Source organism: Orycteropus afer, unplaced genomic scaffold (genome assembly GCF_000298275.1).
Source record: "Orycteropus afer afer isolate SDZICR_OR568_19922 unplaced genomic scaffold, OryAfe1.0 scaffold00075, whole genome shotgun sequence".
In the NCBI taxonomy this organism is placed as follows: Eukaryota; Metazoa; Chordata; class Mammalia; order Tubulidentata; family Orycteropodidae; genus Orycteropus; species Orycteropus afer.
Genome location: NW_006921662.1, coordinates 8,136,377 through 8,154,219, shown reverse-complemented (window position 1 = coordinate 8,154,219; position 17,843 = coordinate 8,136,377). Strand labels below are relative to the sequence as shown.

At 48.0% G+C, this 17,843-nt stretch overlaps 1 protein-coding gene across 1 annotated transcript in view; it reads right to left on the bottom strand.

Annotated features, from left to right (window-relative positions):
• Positions 1-17,843, bottom strand: part of PKP1 (plakophilin 1) — a 50,256-nt gene that overhangs the window by 17,142 nt on the left and 15,271 nt on the right. The window contains exon 3 of the mRNA XM_007941108.2: positions 826-1,220. Within this exon, the coding sequence (XP_007939299.1) occupies positions 826-1,220 (395 nt within the window). The remainder of the gene's footprint in view (positions 1-825; positions 1,221-17,843) is intronic.

Below are 17,843 nucleotides of genomic sequence, written 5' to 3'. Positions count from 1 at the left end.
GGGTCGCTATATGTTGGAATTGACTTGACAGCAATGGGTTCAGTATGAGTTTCTGAGCCCTGAAGACAGGCCCACTGTCCCTCATAACATCCTGGCTCTAAGCCACCTGCGTGGAGTGTGCCCTCCTCTCCCATCTTCCACACCAAAGCACAGTCCTTTGTTCTTTCAGAATATGAATGCCCAAGATCAGAGGTTTTCCAAATTTAGTGTGAATCACCATCAGTTGGAGGGCTTGTTAAAACACAGATTCCTGGGCCCCTCTCCCAGTGTTTCTGAGTCAGTAGGTCTGGGTGGAGCTCACTAATTAGCATTTCTAATAAGTTCTCAGGTAATGTTGTGGCTGGTGGTTCAGGGAACACGGTTGGAGAACCACTGGCCTAGATAAACTCATAACCTGGCATAGTGCCTAAGGCATTTGACTGCAATCAGAAGGTTGGCAGTTCAAACCCACCAGCCACTCTATAGAGGAAGATTGGGTAATCTACTTCCATAAAGATTTACCACCCCAGAAACCCAAAGGAAGTCACTATGAGTCAGAATCAACTCAATGGCAGTGAGTCTGGTATTCATAACCTGTGATCCTTTAAACCCACATATGCAACATATTTGTTTCAGTGTTTGGGTTTGTCTCATCCTTCACATTAAGAGCCTCCTGAGGCCAGGGATGCATCAAGCTAGGGACTCCCCAAGGGCAGGAATTATTAACTCCTCGAGGGCAGAGTCTGTGTCTCAGCCATGGTCTCCTGGGAGCCCCCTTGTAGAGTTGCAAGGTTTGCCTCCTACCTGACACCCCCTGGCCCCCCACCTCCACCGAGAAGCACTCACTTGGAGCTGGCCCTTGAGTGGCCAAAGGACAGGTCCTTGTTGCAGGAGATGGGCGGGATGTACACCGGATCTTGCTTGGAGGTGCAGGAAGGTGGGTGCCCGGGGCACTTCTTGATCACCTTCTGGCCACTGCAGGTGCTGTAGAAGCTGTAGCGGTTCTGAGTGGTCTTGTGGCCCTTGTTGCTCAGTGTGCCCTTGCGCAGGGTACCCCGCGGGTCACAGTAGAGGTCGGGCTCACTGCGGCTTGCTTTGATTTTCTGCATGAAGCAGATGTCGCTGCCTGCACCGGTGGTGGCACAGCTGCCCCGGGGATAGTGCCGGCTCCAGTTCTCCATCTGGCTGTAGGAGCTGAAACGCTTATTGTCAGGTTCCCGCTTGAGGGTCCCATTGTAGATCTGGGCAAGGAAAGGGAAAAAGGCTCAGTTTGCTGACCAGGAATCCCAGAGTCCAGCTGGCCACAGGAGATAGTGCCCTTGCCCCAACCCCACAATCCTGCTTCTGCATCATCTACTGGAAATGTTCCAGAATCTCAGAATGTTTGGAGCAGAAGAAACCTTAGCTATCATCAGATACATTAATTTCAGGCTGCAGGCTGTGGCCCATTATGGATGATAAAATCAATTCAGTGGATTGTGACCATCATTTTAAAAAAATATAATAAAATCTCCTGTAAAACAAAGTATCAGAGTACAATGCAAGTAGTAAACATGAGTGATGTCTTGTGAAACAACATGAGCTGCAATGCCGAGTGTATTTCTTACTGTGGGTTATGTCAAAGAAGTTTGACAGTCACTGATCTGGTCCCATACCAGCATAGTCAAGGAAGGGAATTTGCAGTCCACAAAGGAGATGGGCCTTCCAACAGTCACTCAGGGAGGGTGACCAGGACTTGAGCTAATGTCTCCAAGCCCTCATCTGTGCTCTTCCCAGATACCAGCTGCTTCCAACACAGCGATCCCTCCCAGCCACCTGCACTCAGTGCACTCCTCCTAGTCTGACTGAAGTCTGTTTTCCACTGTTGAAACCAGTTGACACTGATTTGGCTCTGATGCACGGCAACCCCCTGTGTGTCAGAGTAGAACTGTGTCCCATAGGGTTTTCAATGACTGATTTTCCAGAAGTAGATCACCAAAACTTTCTTCTCAGGTGTCTCTGGGTGGACTTGAACCTCCAAACTTTTGGTTAGCAGCCAAGCATGTTAACTGTTCTTACCACCCAGGGGCTGCTTTCCACTGTTACTTTGTTATATCCCTCAACTTGTCTCCCCTCTGCCAGGGTAAGAAGCAAATGGTGACAAGACCTCAAAAGCCAGAGGGAAAGGAACCCTAATGTTACTTTCTGTTACCAGAACTCTCTGCTCTGGGTATACCTGGACACGTGGGAGCAGATGGAGGCCTGGACGATGGGGCCCAATAAGGGCTTCCATGGGCTTTATTGTCAGGCTTAGAGGGGGAAAAGGTGGACAGAGGACTAGTCCAACAGCACAATACACAACGGACACTGAGATGCCCACAGGGCTTCATGTGAACCCAACTAAGAGGCAGCCTCCCTGGGAAGAAAGCATCTGCAAAGCTGGAGACTCAGTGGGAATGAGCTCTGGTATGGAACGGTCTGACTTTCCCAGGAGCTTGCAGGCTGGTGGGACTAGCCTGCTCTGACTTGTTCTAGACTAGAGGATGAACGTCGAGCCTAAAAAAATGTCTCCACACAGGTGCTGGCTTGGGGCTCACCTTTCCCAGGATGAGCCAAGACCAAGTCCAGCAGCCCAGAGCCTGCCTGCCCACCTCATGAGTGAGTGTATATGTGTGTGCTTAAGGGGAGGTGGTGAGGCAACTGGGTAATTCCCCTCCATACCAGATCTATCCACACCAGGCTGGGAAGGGGCCAGCCTTGGTCAGGTCCCCTTTCATCTCTGCAGGAAGAGTTTTAGAAAACAGGAAACCACCGATGGCTTGAGCTCCCAGGAAGACTGGATATCAAGCTACCAGTCAGAAATGGCATCCAAAACTCAGAAACCACAAACTGTTAACCCTGGCAATGGCACACGCTTGTCTCCTCCACCCACACACCCAGCTGTGCATGCAGGCAGGCATAACTGTCTCCCCCAAACTGGGTCAAACCTACCTACTCCAGAGGGAACTGGTATGTGGATGTTGGGGGAGGCATAAGCAGACAATAACAAGGTAGAGGGAAGAGGAGTTGGGCAGTTTTCTGAGCATTTGGACCTGGAATATGTATCTTGCAGATTACATGCCAAATATGCCATCAGTCTCCAATGCTAGGACAGTAGCCACACCCTCCTCACTTCCCAGGGGAAGGAAAGTGCAGGTGGCAAGGTGGAGGGCAACCCAAGCGTTCCCGAATAGTGGGTAACTTTAAATGGAAACACACAAGGAGCTCCCTTGTTCTCAGTAAATGACACTCCTGGACGTCATCTCTGACACCTGATGAAAAGCCCAAATACTTGTCCTGGCCCAAACCCAGCACAATGTGATCATGCTGATTAAGACTGAGGCTTGGGCTTTGCTCCCTGTGCTGGGAAAAGGAGCAGCTGAATCCCTGCCAAGTCTCAGCAAGGGTGGGCAGCCCACAGGGAGTGGGTGTGGTGGGGAGGTAAGGAGCCCCATGGAACTGCATCTCCCAGCACCTCCACAACCACACCCCAGTGGCATCGCCCACTCCTGGGAACCCCACCCAGCTCCTGTGTCGTATGTAGTGGTGGGCTGTGATGTCTAAGTGTGATGGTGGAGGACTGCTGTGGATCAGTCTCCCTTCACCATGGCTTTTTGCTGGCACCTTGAGAAGCAGGAGAAATGCTTCCTCTCATTCTGGACTCATCTTTTACCCAGACCCTCCAAGGCTCAGATAAGGCAGACTGAGCCCCTAACTCTCCTTGCCCAGACCACCTGATCTAGCTGAAGCCTGTAGCCTTTCCCCATTTTCTTTCATAAGGCTGAAGTGGCAGGGCCATCTTGGAGATCCAGGTGCATTCACCAAGCTTGCTGAGCTGACACTGACAGTAGAGAAAGACATGGTAGGTCAGAGCATGGACCCAGAAGGTAGACTGCCTGGGTTAAATCCTGACCATGCCAAATGCCAGACACATGGCCTTGAGCAAGTTACTTAACTCCTCTGTGTTTCAGTTCTTTCATTTAGACAACTGAGGTTATTAAAGTGGTATCCAGTAACCAGGGTTGTTTTGAGAATTCAGTGAATTAATGTTTGTGAAGAGCTTAGGACAATGCATGATGTAAGTGTTTGTTCAGTGGGTACCGAGTATTTCTCTGGCACTCAGATGGGAGACAGGCTGCCTCTAGAAGCTGGTGGAAAGGTTTTACATCACTCAAGCCATACCTCAAGGAGCTACCAGGTTGGCACACAAGGGGGATAAACCCAGGAAGCCAGGGCAGCCCAGGAAAGGGGTACAAGGCAGTATGTAGAGCCCTACTTTGATCTCATCTCATAGCCACAGAACAGGCTTAAATATGTTTCATAAACATGGAGAAGTATGATCTGCCCAGTTGGAGCACCCAGAGTTGGGCCAAGCTTTATGACCAAATGATGGAGTATCTCCATTTATGATTGAATGGTACAAAGTTTCTTTATGTGGATGCCCTTGGCATTTGGGGCAGGACAACTCTTCATTGTACAGAGTGTCCCAAGCATGGCATGATGTTTAGTGCCTCTGGCCTTCAGGCCCTAGATGTCAATAACTCCTCTCAATAATCATGACTAACAAAAATGCCCCCACACATTTCCAAACACTCCCTTCCAGGTCCTGAATGAGCAGCTGCAGCCAGAGTGGAACACAAGGGCAGTGTGTGCAGGCACACATGTGCCCGCAGTAGGCAGAGAGCTGTTGCCTGTGCTTGGTCTCCACATTCCCACACTCAGATAGTGATCTAGTGATCACAGCTGGCAGCGTCCTCATTTTTGAATACAAAGGACAGTCTCACACACACACACACACACATACACCTTGTCTGGTTATCTCACATGTCTGGGAAATTCTAGCCTCAAGTGGGATGGTCCATGGATCAGAACATTCCAGAGGCTGGAAGCTCAACTTCCTGGGAGCAGAACTGACCTCTCAATAAGAAAGCAGGCTGGGCTAGAAGGCCTGGGTGAGTTCAGAGAGACATGTTTCTCCAACTGAGAGATCAGTGGGGCTCGTTGAGGGTCAACTCTCAGAACCACAGTTTAGCAAGGAGCCTCCCCTTAGCTTTCTTCTCATGACTTAGGTATTGTAACTCATCTATCTTTCTTCCTTCTTGGAGAAGTGTGGTGTTTTAACCTCACATTGTATGCTCCCCAGCCCCTGAGTGTATTTCTTCCTGATCCTCCTTAAGTCAGTAAGCTCTCAGAGGCCAATCCCATCTCTTTACAGACAAGGAAACTGAGTTTTCAAGGATGACTAGACCTAATCAAGTAATCCCAGACCTCAAAGAACTGAATACAGTCAGCTTCGAAGCCCTTGTGAATCCTATTCAGTCTGAAGAGGCTCCCTTAACATTGGAAGGGCTCCTGGTTACCCAAGATAACCCATCAAGGAAGAAAGAGTGTTGTTGCATCTTTCTATCTGAGATCTCCTCTGGCTACCTCTTTCCTATCCCCACTGCTCAGACCTTGGCCCTGGCTCTCATCAGTTCACCACTGGGCAGCTCAAGCAACTCCCTCCACCTCCCACCCAGCCCTGGGGCTCTAGCCCCTGCCCTGTGATGCCATCATGAGACCTTCCTCAAACAAAGCTCTCATTAGCCATGCCTTGCTTGAGAGTCTACAGTATCTCTCTATTACATATAAGTCAAACTCATCAGGCTGGCCACACCCTGCCTATCCAGTCATCTCTTCCCCTCCCCAACATATTCCTTCATGCTCTGCCTACCGCAGGACATCAATCCTGCTTCTATACAGGCTCTTCCCAACCCTGGACAGCTTTGCTTGATAACTTCTTCTTAAATCCTCTATCTCCTCTAAGCCTCTTCTCAAATCTGTCATCTCCACAAAGCCTGTTCTGACCCAACCCAAAGCCCTTTCTCCAGATACCAAAGGTGCCCAGAGTTGGAATTATTCACTCTTACACCCAGTTGCCTGTGGTCTTATTTGTTCCCCAGTTGCTAATGTAGGGTTCTGTTATTCCCCAAGCTCTCTAGGGCAAAGATGGCTTTTATTATGCCTAGAATAGGGCTCAGAAGGAAGATGGGGCAACTTACTTCTGTAGTGATACTGCCTCGGAAACCCAAGGAGGGGTTGCTATGAGTTGGGTCTGACTCGATGGCACTAACAACAACAACAGAATAGGGCTAGGATCACAGCAAACACTGAGTGAAAGTGGTGCTGTGATTTGTCTTGGGGATTTGGGCTAGGCGTGGAGATTTGATCCAGGCTGCTGATGGGTACTAAGGTTTCCTCAGACTTGGCGGGCACAGGGGAGCCTCTATGAACTAAGTGACCTATGGGGAAGACACAGGTTTCCAGATAGGGTGAGCCAGTCTATGGGTTCAATCTGTGATGGTCCAGGATGCTTCTTGGGTGACAACAGCTGGTTGGCCAAGCTCAGAAAGTTCTATTCCAGTTCTGGCTGCCCAGATAGAAGCTGCCTGGCTCCCTGGGAGCTGGGTATGCACTGGGCAGTCAAGATGAAAAGAGTGTCTGTCTCTCCAGTTATTAGTACATTTTGAAACCATGCTTCTACCAGCAAGGTGGGGCCCACTAAACTGGTTCTCCAGCAGGACACTCCCTGCTCTTCCCTGCCCCATCACACACCCAGCAAAGTGCCCGATGGGGCCATCTACACCAACATAAATCTCCCAACATCCTTCTCATGAAAGTGTGTGGACTCACATAATTTCACAGGTTCTGTGTGCTCTCAGGCCTAGTGGGGGCTCTCCTGAGAGAGGACTGGTGAGAAGCTCCTTGAGGACAGATCCCATTTGCCATGTCCTGAGTTCCTGCCATTCCCCACTCAGTGCCTATTTGAGGAGCACCGTGTGCAGTAGGAATGAGGCAATAATCTTTCATCTTACTGAGGACTGGGCAGAACTGACCAGTCATATAGTGACAAGGTGGACCTCTGAATGTTTTTTAAGGATGGACATGAAGGCTGGGCACTTCTGATCTGAATGCTCCAGGGGTTCTGGAGACAGCAAGTTCTCTTCCAGCCAGGGCTGCCCAGGAGGGAGCACATGGGGCTCCAGGGCGTGGAGAATTCTTCCAGAGGAGTGGGGGTGGGTGGCTGCTTACTCGGCAGTCTGAGTCAGCATGGGAGCCACTGGGCCTGAGTCACCAAAGGTGGGACTCCAGCAAAGGGAGGGCCTTGACCTCTGTCTCCTCCTAGGCACCTTCCCTCTCTGATTAGAAGCAGGGGGGTCGCACCCTGGGCTTTGGATGGAGCACTTTGGATGGAGTACACTGCTTTGGATGGAGCAGCACCACCACTCAGAAGCACCGATGTTTTGGCAAAGAACAATTGCATTTGGCCTTGGAGGAGGCTGTGGTGGGTGTGCTTGACTGTGGAGTCTCCAGGGCAGGGAGGAGTGGCACCCATGATTCCGTCATCAGCACCCTAAACCAGCAGTGCCTAACCAGGAGAGAGCCCAGCCCCAAAAGTCACTTGATAGACATCTGTGAACTGAAAGACAATGGCCAGTGGATCACAAGATCCCTCCCTGTGTACTGAGAAGAGACATGTGAGTTCTGAAACAGCCTGATGCCAGATGTTGGCACAGTTTATCATCTGGATTTTTCAAATGTAAAGAGATGAAAGTTTGGATGCCCATTCTGCGAGATCTGGCTAATAGTGGTCAGTGTCCATTGATGGGTAGAAATTGTGAGCAGACATCAGTCAGTATTAAGACATGGATGCTGATAATTCAGAACAAATGTTTTAAAGGATCTGGATAGCTGATGCCCAAGTAGGAAAGATAATATACAACTCAGGGCTGTAATTTGTAGGTCTTTCAAAAGTGCTAGTCTCTCTGGGGAGGTCATGAATCTGGGGTAACAGGGGCATCTTGTTCTCCTGGGCTCCAGGCTCCAAGTCTGACTCTCTGGATGGAGGGTCAGGTCCACAGTAGCTCCTGGTGCTGCTGGTGGCCATGGAGGTTAGGATGCACTGTGCTCCCTGGCACCTGGCTCAGAGCTAGCATTCAGTAATATTTGATGGCTGAACAAAAATGGCTGTGCTAAAGAAGAATGAAGAAAACCAAAGACACATGGAAACAATTAGTCCAAGGGACTGGTACACCATGCAATTCTCAGCCTATATGATCATTAAACAAGAACTAGGTGATGCCCGGCTACTACTGTCAACCACTTAGAGAGAGATCTGTGTAGGAGATCTTGGATAGAGAGGGAGAACAATGTGGAACAAAACTTAAAATCATTAAAAAAAGGAAAAAAAAAAAAAAAAACAGGTTTGCTGGTCTGATAGAGCCTGGTCAAACTCTTGAGAATATGGCCTCTAGCTACCCTTCAGGTCTGGAATTGAACTCACTCCTGCGGCTTCCAGCCAAACAAAAGACCCGGCATATGTGCTGAACATTTACTTTAGGTAGATACACTCCTTGGAGCAATCAATCATGGGAAAATAGAAGGGCTGCGTATGCACAGGGAGACAGCTCAGGAGACAGGAGCAGATGGGAGGGAAGTATACAGGGAAGAGGTGACTATGGGGAGGAAGTGGGAAGAGAGCTGTTACATTGTGAGAAATTGCAGTCAATGGCATGAGAGAAAATCTGTATGAACTGCTATATTGATAATGAATTTGCTCTGTAAACTTTCACCTAAATAACAATAAAAATTAATAATAACTAAATAAGTAAAAATGGCTGTGCTAGCGCCAGCGCTCAACTCTGTCTTCATGTCCTGCTTCCTTTAGTCACTAAACTGTGGGAGGAAGGTGATTAACTGAAATTCTTCTCTTTCACCTCTCCTCTTCTTCCTAAGAAGTACGTTTGTATTAGTTCCTGATGCCCCTAGATGGGTTTGAGAAACACAGACATCCCTGCTTCATTTCAGAAACGAGACCACTGGCAGCTGGTGGCCACTTCAGATGTGATTCCACAGGCCCCAGTGTCAGAGGACTGTGAACCATGGCCCATCTCTCTTTCATGGGCTAAGACGAATCTAAGTCCTCATCTGAAGGATGAAACCCCATGTTCTGTGGTCACAGCTTCTGGCTTTCAAGCCCAGCGGCTGGCCCCATTGCTCGAGTGACGATTTCCACAGTTAACTCTGTGGAGGGAGAGGCAAGGGGGTCCCCCCAGGTACCCAGTATGAAGTAATTCGTGGAAATTTAGATGATGAGCCAGGTCCTAGAGGACCATACTAGAGGGGCAGGAGGAGGCCACTGTGCCAAATGCCCCTGACCCTGTGCTTGGAAGTCTGAGGAGGAGGCTCCCTGGTCCCTGGAGCCACACCCATGCCCTGAGCCAGGAGGTGCTTCTTTTAATTGCCTTCACGTTGATTCCATCTCATGGCAACTCCATGTGCGTAGAGTAGAACTGTTCCATAGAGTTTTCAAGGCTATGCTCTTTCACAAAGAGATGTCCAGGCCTATCTTCCAAGGAGCCTCAGGGTTTCAAACTGCCAACCTTTTAGCTGCAGCTGAGTGCTTAACTATTTGTGCCACCCAAGAAGAAGGCCAAAGGCTGTGAGGTGGAAAAATCCTGAGGGACATATGCTTACTTGGCCCAAAAAAAGAGCTCCTTGGAGATACCAACAGTTGAAATAAATCACTCCTGCTGATTAATCAAGAATGTCACATGAAGGGAGGACTGTTGTCTAGGCTTCTAGCACATGAGTAATAGATGTCCCTTTTGAGACTCACATGGGTGTGCACGTGTGCACATACATACACACTCACACATACTTCCACATGCACTCTCTATCTGCCTACATGAGACACGAATTACTTAGCCTGGGGTAGACCCAGGTAGGGAAGGTCTTTGGAAGTTTCTTGAGCAGACCCTAAGAATACCTTAGCAGGGCATGATGCTTTGTAGTTTTTAAAGAGCTTCTCCATTCATCATCTTATTGGAGCCTCATAGGCCCTTACCCTACCAATGGGGTGTTAGGGCAGAGGCAGCATTCTCATTTGCTCTGTGAGCATAGTAAGCTCAGACAACTCTAGGCTTGGCCATGGCCATGCAGCTAAGGTGTGGCAGACCCTGAACCAGGACTCGGGTCTCCTACCCCTGCCCAGTGTTTGCACTCTAGCCACTCTGCCCCCAGAGTCCGGGCATGTCTAGGAAGTCTCAATAGCAAAGAACCTCTGCTGCTAGGGGACAGGCTTTGGGCTGCTCCAGGGACTCCACCAGCTTCTCTGGGCAGTGCTGACCCTGCCTCCTAGAAGACCCCCTTCCCAGGGGTTCCAGATATAAGATGTGCCTGCTCCCTCTTATGGCCATTTGTAGGAGGTCTTGCGTGTCTCTCCTTGGAGGCATTTAAGAAGAGTGTAGCTGCTCAGCTGACTCTAAGGGGCTGGAAGACCTTCTGTTCCAAGGGATGCCTGTGGCAAGGAGGCATCGTGGCCATGACAACTGGCCCATCCTGACTTTGAGCATGAGTGGGAAGGCAATGGAAGAGTGACTGTCTTTGTCCCCCTCTGGTCATGCCTTGCTCCAAATGCACTGTGGAGCTCACACGAGTTAGGCTGAGGACACAGAAAATCATGCTGAGACTGGGAACTGAAATGGGGTCCTGGAGTCTCCTGGGATCAATGAAGTCTTGCTGAGCTTCTTTGGGCATATGCTATGCAATCCTGCTCTAAGCCTCTGGGGAGTGGGTAGTCAGGAGGGAGTTCAAGGGAGAGACTGGCTGGTCCTGACCTCTCTCCAGGTTTCCTCCCAGAATGCTCCCTTACACTTGGTCCTCAGCACTGTGGGGTCTCCTGAGAGTTCATAAGGGATGGAGTTAGATGGGGAAGTTGGGGATTTCCTGTGAATCCTTGTCAGGTTGATTCCAAAGGTCAATCATACAGAATTCAGCACTCCACAGGCACTTAATACAGCAAACTGTAGGCTTTGTCAGAAACATCATCTATAAATCTTCCTTTTACAAACATTATTCAGCCAGGTATGTGATTGGTCACCTTGGTGAGAGGAGGGGCTCCATTTTGTCACTTTTCTCCCTGGCAAAGAGCCTCAAACAGCAGTGATATGTTACCCAGACCCTCAGTTCTCTTACCAGATCTGGGTGCATAAACTCATCCTTATCCCATGCCCCAGAACTTCTCAGGGTGTGGGACACACACCACACAGTTTTGAGGAGATGGTAGGGGATTCAAGGACACACAGCAATAAATAATAATAAAAATCACACAGAAAATTTTCCTTTTTCCATTTTGATAACCACCAGGAAAAATGTCTCGGTTGGTGCCAGTACGTTTCTTTTGCACTAACTACTGTTTCTGACCAAAAAGAAAAAAAAGAAAAAAACAAAAACAAAAAACAGATCACAACCAGATCTGTCAGGTAAACATACCTAGTTGGAATTACAATGTTTTGTTTTCCAAAGTAATGTTTTGTTTTAATTCTACTTATTATTATAGTTATTAACATTATGGTTAGCATTCATTGATGGCAAGGGATACTGTTTTATTATTATTATTATTTGAAAGAGTGACACCAAGTTTTCTTTCAACATACATGCATTGAAATTGAAAAGTAATTGCATTAAAAATAGTAAATAATAGTTGGTATGATAATTTCACAAAAGTTCTGACAGGAATACAAAGGACTGAGCTTGGGAAACACTATTGGCACAGGGGCAAAGACTGATGTGATCTAACAGCGTAACAAGGAGCACGGGGCGAGTCAGCAATTGGCTTCCAGTCCTGGTCCTCCCACTGACTAGCTGTGAAGCCTTGGGCAAGTCACCTCACCTATCTGAGCCTGTTTTCCCAACTACAATGTGACCTGTAAGTTTTCTTCCTTTTGAAAGTCTGATTCAGCCCTTGCTAGAAGTCATAGCTGCCTTTTCAATCCCCTTCAGGGCTGTAGAACAAATCCCACCAGCTCCACACCTTCACCTCTTCCAGGCCACGTCCTTGTTGTACATGGTGTGGGAGCTAGGGTGGAGGGAAGGGTTCCATTGCAGACCTCACAGTTGCTTCACTCCCCACCTGAGTCTCTCACCTTCCCTCTTTCCCACCCTCCCGCCAGATTTGATTTTGTTTTTCAGCTGAGCTTGCTCTCCTGGGGCAGGGAGGCCTCCGCAGAGACACGCCAGGGCCCTGGGGCACAGTGCTGAGCCTCACCCAAGCAAAGGGTGGGGAAGGCTCTTCCCACCCACTTGGGAAATGCTGCTGCGTTTGTCTCACTGAGGCCAGTGACACAAAGAAAACTCTCAAACCTGAGCAGAAGCACCTGAAGACCTACCCAGGGCGTTGCTGGGATGGCCCTTCTTTGAGTCCCCACTTCCTGTCTATGTAGCATCTGCTGGCTTGTGTGTGTGTGTGTGTGGGGGGTAGTTTGGGGGGGCAGGTAAGGAGATCCTGACTCCCTTTGCTCTGTGCCCTTCTGGGCTCCTCCCTCCTCTCCATCTTTAGTGACCCCACACACACACTCCCCACCAGCAAGTCTGGCTCAGTTCTTCCAAATCTACCTGGGAGGTTCTGGGCAAGTCCCTGCTTTTTTCTGTAGCTTGATTTCCCTGAAAATTGAAAAACAGAATGGCAATACCTGGTTTTAGCTCACCATGACCTCAGGATCAAGTGGAAAGATGACAACATGAACATTTTGTGTAAGTTTAAAATGCTACACTAATTCAAGGGATTATTAAATGATTTAGGCTGAAGACTGGAGTCCTTCCCACATGAGTGCTGTTTGAAGATGAATGTGGTGGGACTGAAGCAGCCATGCAAGCCACCACTTGCCTACTAATCCAGAGCATGAGGGCTCATCCCCAAACCCCTAAGTCTCCAGGGCTAGGGCTTGAGAGATCACCTGGTCCCAACTCTTTATTTACAGGTGGGGAAACTGAGTCCTGCAGAGGCTGACTTAGCTTGTGCTGCAAAATTTAACATTTAATTATATTATCTCTTTTGCTATTGTTTCATCCGTTAGTTGTTTTTAACTATACTGTAAGGATTTTAAATACTTGTTGGTTGAGTAGATTCATTTTTCTCAAAAAAAAAAAAAAAAAAAAGGAAGAAGACCAAAACCAAAGCTCCATTAATTTTCTTCTGGGGTAAAATAAAGGAGCTTATATTATTATCCTTATTCGTCATATCTTCTCTCTATACTTCCAGGGGCTGTGCTTTAAATAATGAGTGTGAGGGGAAAGGCAGGGAGAACAATAGCCAACTGATATGGAAATTATCTGCCTCACTGCATCTCATCAGGAGGGAAAAAGTTGAACCCAGGGCCATCAGGACACTAGTTTTCTCAACTTAGCCATAAACTCAGCTCTCTACACCAATGGAACAGAAGTGCTTTGTGGGGATTTGATGATTGATGAAGCCAAAGGAAGACACAAACCAGCTTTTTACATCTCTCATGAAGAGTGTGGAATTCCACCCTGTGGATCCTTAAAGAAAATCCCACTGGTGGTCACATTCCAGGCTGGCAGAGCCTGATGCATCCCACAAACTGTTCAGCCTCCACACGGTGTCCCTGGGCAGTGACATCTCTCCCTGACCATCACACCCACAGGGCCCTGGCTCTCCTGAGAATTTGCACAGCCAGGGCAGTGTCCAGGAGAATCTGACTTCTGGGTCTGTGTGCTCCTCCCCACGGCAGGAGAAAGGACCAGTGTGCTCGCTCAGCTTAGAAGCGCATCCTGAGTTCTATGCTCCACATAACTGGCTGCAGAAGCCCTGGGAGGCTTACAAGAGCCCTGGAGCTACAACAGGAAATCAGTCACCCTCCTTTGGGTGATATCTATTCTTTGTGAACAGTCAGAAAGGGAGGCCCTGGACTACTCTCAGACTGTTGCCCCAGGCCTCGGAGCATCTCTCATCTGCTGGGCTGCCTCTCCTTTCACATCTTGTTCAAAGCTTAGCTCCCCTAGAAACCTGTCCCTAGTTCCCTCAGCCTGATTTTAAGCTTGTGCTTGAAGCTTGATACCATTGCATTTTATTCCTTGAACCAGGGCCTCCTCCTTTTGCAAGTCCAAGGTGCTGATATGGGAAGGTGGAATTTTCCAACTTTTCTCTCCCAGGAAAAACACAAAATATGGGATGTCAGAGCAGCAAGGAGACCATCAGAGCCACCATTTGGTCTTGCGATAAGCCTGGTGCCTTGCAGGGAAGGGGTCCTACAAGGGTCATCTGGACTGTGTTGGAGAAGCTTCACCCCCAGGCCAGGGCTCCTTCCTTATCTCCACATTATCTCTGACTCTGACTCTAAAAGGCCTCCCTCCGCTTACCCAATTCTCAGTCAGGAAGAGGGGCCTCCAGTAGCTTTAGTGGGTTGAAGTCAGCTGTGCAGGGAAAAACAAGCACTGGAAGGGGACTGCTGCAGGGAACTGTCTGGCCCTCACCTCAAAGGTGACAGAAACTATGCACGTGGAAAGTAGAGTCATTCTGATGGCCTATGGCTTGCAAAGGAAGGCTCACCCCCAAGGAACACTTCAGAGCCTAGACATTTGCCTAGTCTTCTTGTACTAGATGCACGGAGTGCTTCCAATGGCAGTAATCTGTTTGTGAAAACAGGCCACATGCTAGGCTGTTCCTCTCTGCTGTGTGTGTGTTTGTGTGTGTGTGTGTGTGTGTGTGCGTTCCTGGGAGCTGGTCCTTCAAGCCATTTATTTGCCTTCATTCTCTTTTAGGAGGTACTTTCTGTCTCTCAGCAAGTAAGATCCTTGCCTCTTCTTGTTGAGTGAGAGCCTGGAGCCCTGTAGGACCCTCCTATCTCCTAGGGCAGGGCAGGGGTGAGTCACAAACTGGCAGCAGGGACACTGAGTTGGCAAACACATCAATCCCTCTTGGAGCAGGATCTTCAGCTGCTTGGGAATAGGAGCCTGTGTCCACTCTATCTTTCCTGTCCCTAGGCTTTCCAAGAAAAGATAGGGGCCCTGCAGGCACTGCCAAAGAAACCTCGTTCATGCATCTGGAAAGTGGCAGTTAGAGATGAGAAATGGGGCAGAGGTAGAGGGGGCTGGGTCTGAGTTATAAGTCCACGTAGTGTCTAGGCAGAGCTATTTGTTGTGCCTCAGTTTCCCCCTCTGTAAAGCTAAAAGAAATGAGGTTCTATCAACTCTGTGCCCTGTTGCAAGGATGGATTAACTGGTATCTTTCTGATGCCTGGAGATGCTCTGATGGAAGAAGGGAGGAGGTACAGCAGCCATTATCTATCTGTAAGCCTGGAGCAAGGTCTCAGTCAGAGGAGCTGACCTTGCACCTGGCTCCTTACTGTCCTGGGAAGATCACCACATAGGCCTTGGCTATGGGGGCCTGCTGCCATTCTGAGTCTGCTCTCAAGCCACATAGAATCCTGAAAAGTTAGCATTGTATAGGTCCTAAGCTAGGACCTGTCCACCTGCCTTGCTCTATGAATGAGAAAACCAAGGCTTAGAGAGATGAAGGCTTGTAGCAGGCCAGTGAGACTGGAATCCACGCTTCCCACTGCTAGTCAGATATGTTATATTCTTAACCATCTCCTCACACTGCCTTTGAGATGGGCATTATTCACCTGTTTCATAAATGAGCAAGCTGAGGCTCATGAAGTTAAATTTTGCCTAATGACACACCACTAGTTAGGAGGCAGAGCTGGGATTTGGACTTGAAGTTCTTGGTCAAAGTCTGGTTTGACCATATTGGGCTCTCTGGGAACTGCCTCTGTTAACTGTGGATTTGTAAATGTGGTTTCTTTCTGCTGCTTCAAGGACAAAGGGTCCTGTGTGTTTCTCTCTGGCACCATCTCTTCACGTACCTGGCCCAGAGCACTGCCCTTGTGGATGCTCAAAGTGACTAAATGTCACTGAGGCTGTACCACCAGCCTGGAGAGCACTGTGCTTAGATTTCCCAGCCCCTATGGAAATTTGATGTAACCACAGTCTTCTCATCTTAAAAGAGGCTCACTCAAGTTACTTTAGCAGTTCTGGTAGCATAGTGCCTAAAGCTAAGTGACTAAGGCTAACTTGACTGCTAACCAGAAGGCTGGTGGTTCAAAGCCACCAGCCACTCCTCGGAAGAAAGATGGGGCAATCTACTTCCATAGTGATACTGTCTCAGAAACCCAAGGAGGGGTCACTATGAGTCGGGTCCAACTCGACGACACATAACAACAGGTTACTTCAAGGTTTGGGAAGGCAGAATCAGTTCTAGTCAATGTAAGGGTTCCTAGCAAGTGGTCCATGAGACCATGCCATAATGGAATAATCAAATACAGATATAGTAGTTAGTTAACTACAACTGAGAAAGTGCTCAGAGAAAGATTTGCTGGCTAGTCCTGGGTTAAAGTGGAGAAATGAGGTTATCAACAAGACAAACCAAGACAGAGGCAGAGTTCTCCCTGGTTATATTCTTGGGAAATCTCACCCTCAGGAAAGTCAGCTGGATGTAACTGAGCATGGCTGGGTGAATCAATATGGCAGCTGCCATGGTACACCCTGTTCCCAACCCACGGCTGATGGTGCCTGCAGGACTTCTCTCCTCTAGAGAGCAGATCCTGAGCAGGATGGTTTAGTTAAATCCATAACCAGGAAACATTCCATTTGAAACAACTCCCAGAAGAACAGAATGTTCAAGATGTGCTTCTTGATTTGAAAATAAGAAAACTCTTTAGAGCTGGAGATGATAAAAGAGGGGATTATCATCTAATCCAGAAACATGCCCTGGAAATCAAAATCAACCACTTGCCTCAGTTCATCTAGGGTAAACTCATGTAATAAAAGGCTATTTTCAGCCTCCAAATAGAACCTTCCGATAGTTCCCGTTCTCTTCTCCCCTCCTCATGGTCTTCAGCTGACCAGCAAGAAGGTGTTCAGAGATCCAATGCAAGGACCAATAGAGATGTCAAAATGGCTCCATTTTCCCACCAGAAACAGGACAACCTCCAGTAATTCTGTTTGTGTCTCCAGCCTAGGAGAGAAGCACCTTGGGGTGTCTTGTTTTTACTATAAGGTATCAGTGGGAAAATACTCTGAGTTAGGGTTGCCGTATTTAGCAAAGAAAAATGCAGGCCACTCAGTTAAATTTGAATTTCAGGACAATAACAAATAATTTTTTAGTATAAGTACATCCCAAACATTGTATTTTATCTGGCAACACTACCCTGACCCCAGTCATGCGTACAGCTAAAGTGTAGCTTAAATCTAGGCAGGAAAAATATGGCCACTCTTTCGCATCTTTTGAGCAGAGAAGACTCCCCAAAGAGTTATTAGGGATGGTTTCAGGGAAGAGGGACAGAAAGAGAGAGGAAATTAATGAATTAAAAGAAAGGGTCTCTTGCAAGTCCCTAGAACACGGTTGTAGTGTTAAAATACTGAGATTGCAGAAAAACATAAAATGACCGTCATAAAAAGTGCAAATGTCTGTGGTAATTAAAACAAAACACCACTAGAGTAGGAGTTAGGAGACCAGGGCTCTAGTCTGCTGTATCATCAACCAACTATGTGTCCTTTAATGAGTCATTTGCTTCTTTGGGCCTGAGTTTCCTCAACTGTAAATTGTCCTGTTGGGGCTATAATATGTCACAAGTCTGGTTCTGAGAATGGGAACAACACAAACAGGAGTCTGTTTATGAAACATAGCAGAAGGCTGAAGACTGCGGTCTTTCGCCTCACTTCTCATGGCTCCTCCTTCTCCCTGAGGTCCTGGGCTCTGGGGTGCCAATGCTGTCATCCAGGGGGAGGAAGTAGGAACAGTCAGTCAAGAGGAGATAATGGCTGGGCCAATGACCTTCTTTGAATCAATCTTCTTTTTCTTAAGCCCCTTTGTGTTTTTTCATAAGACTAACTTTGTTGTAAGTTTTGTTTTATTACAAGATTAACTCTCTATATTCAATTTCCTTAATTTGTAATAATATAAGTGATCATAGACTATATATAGCATGATCATTTTTTTAATTGGG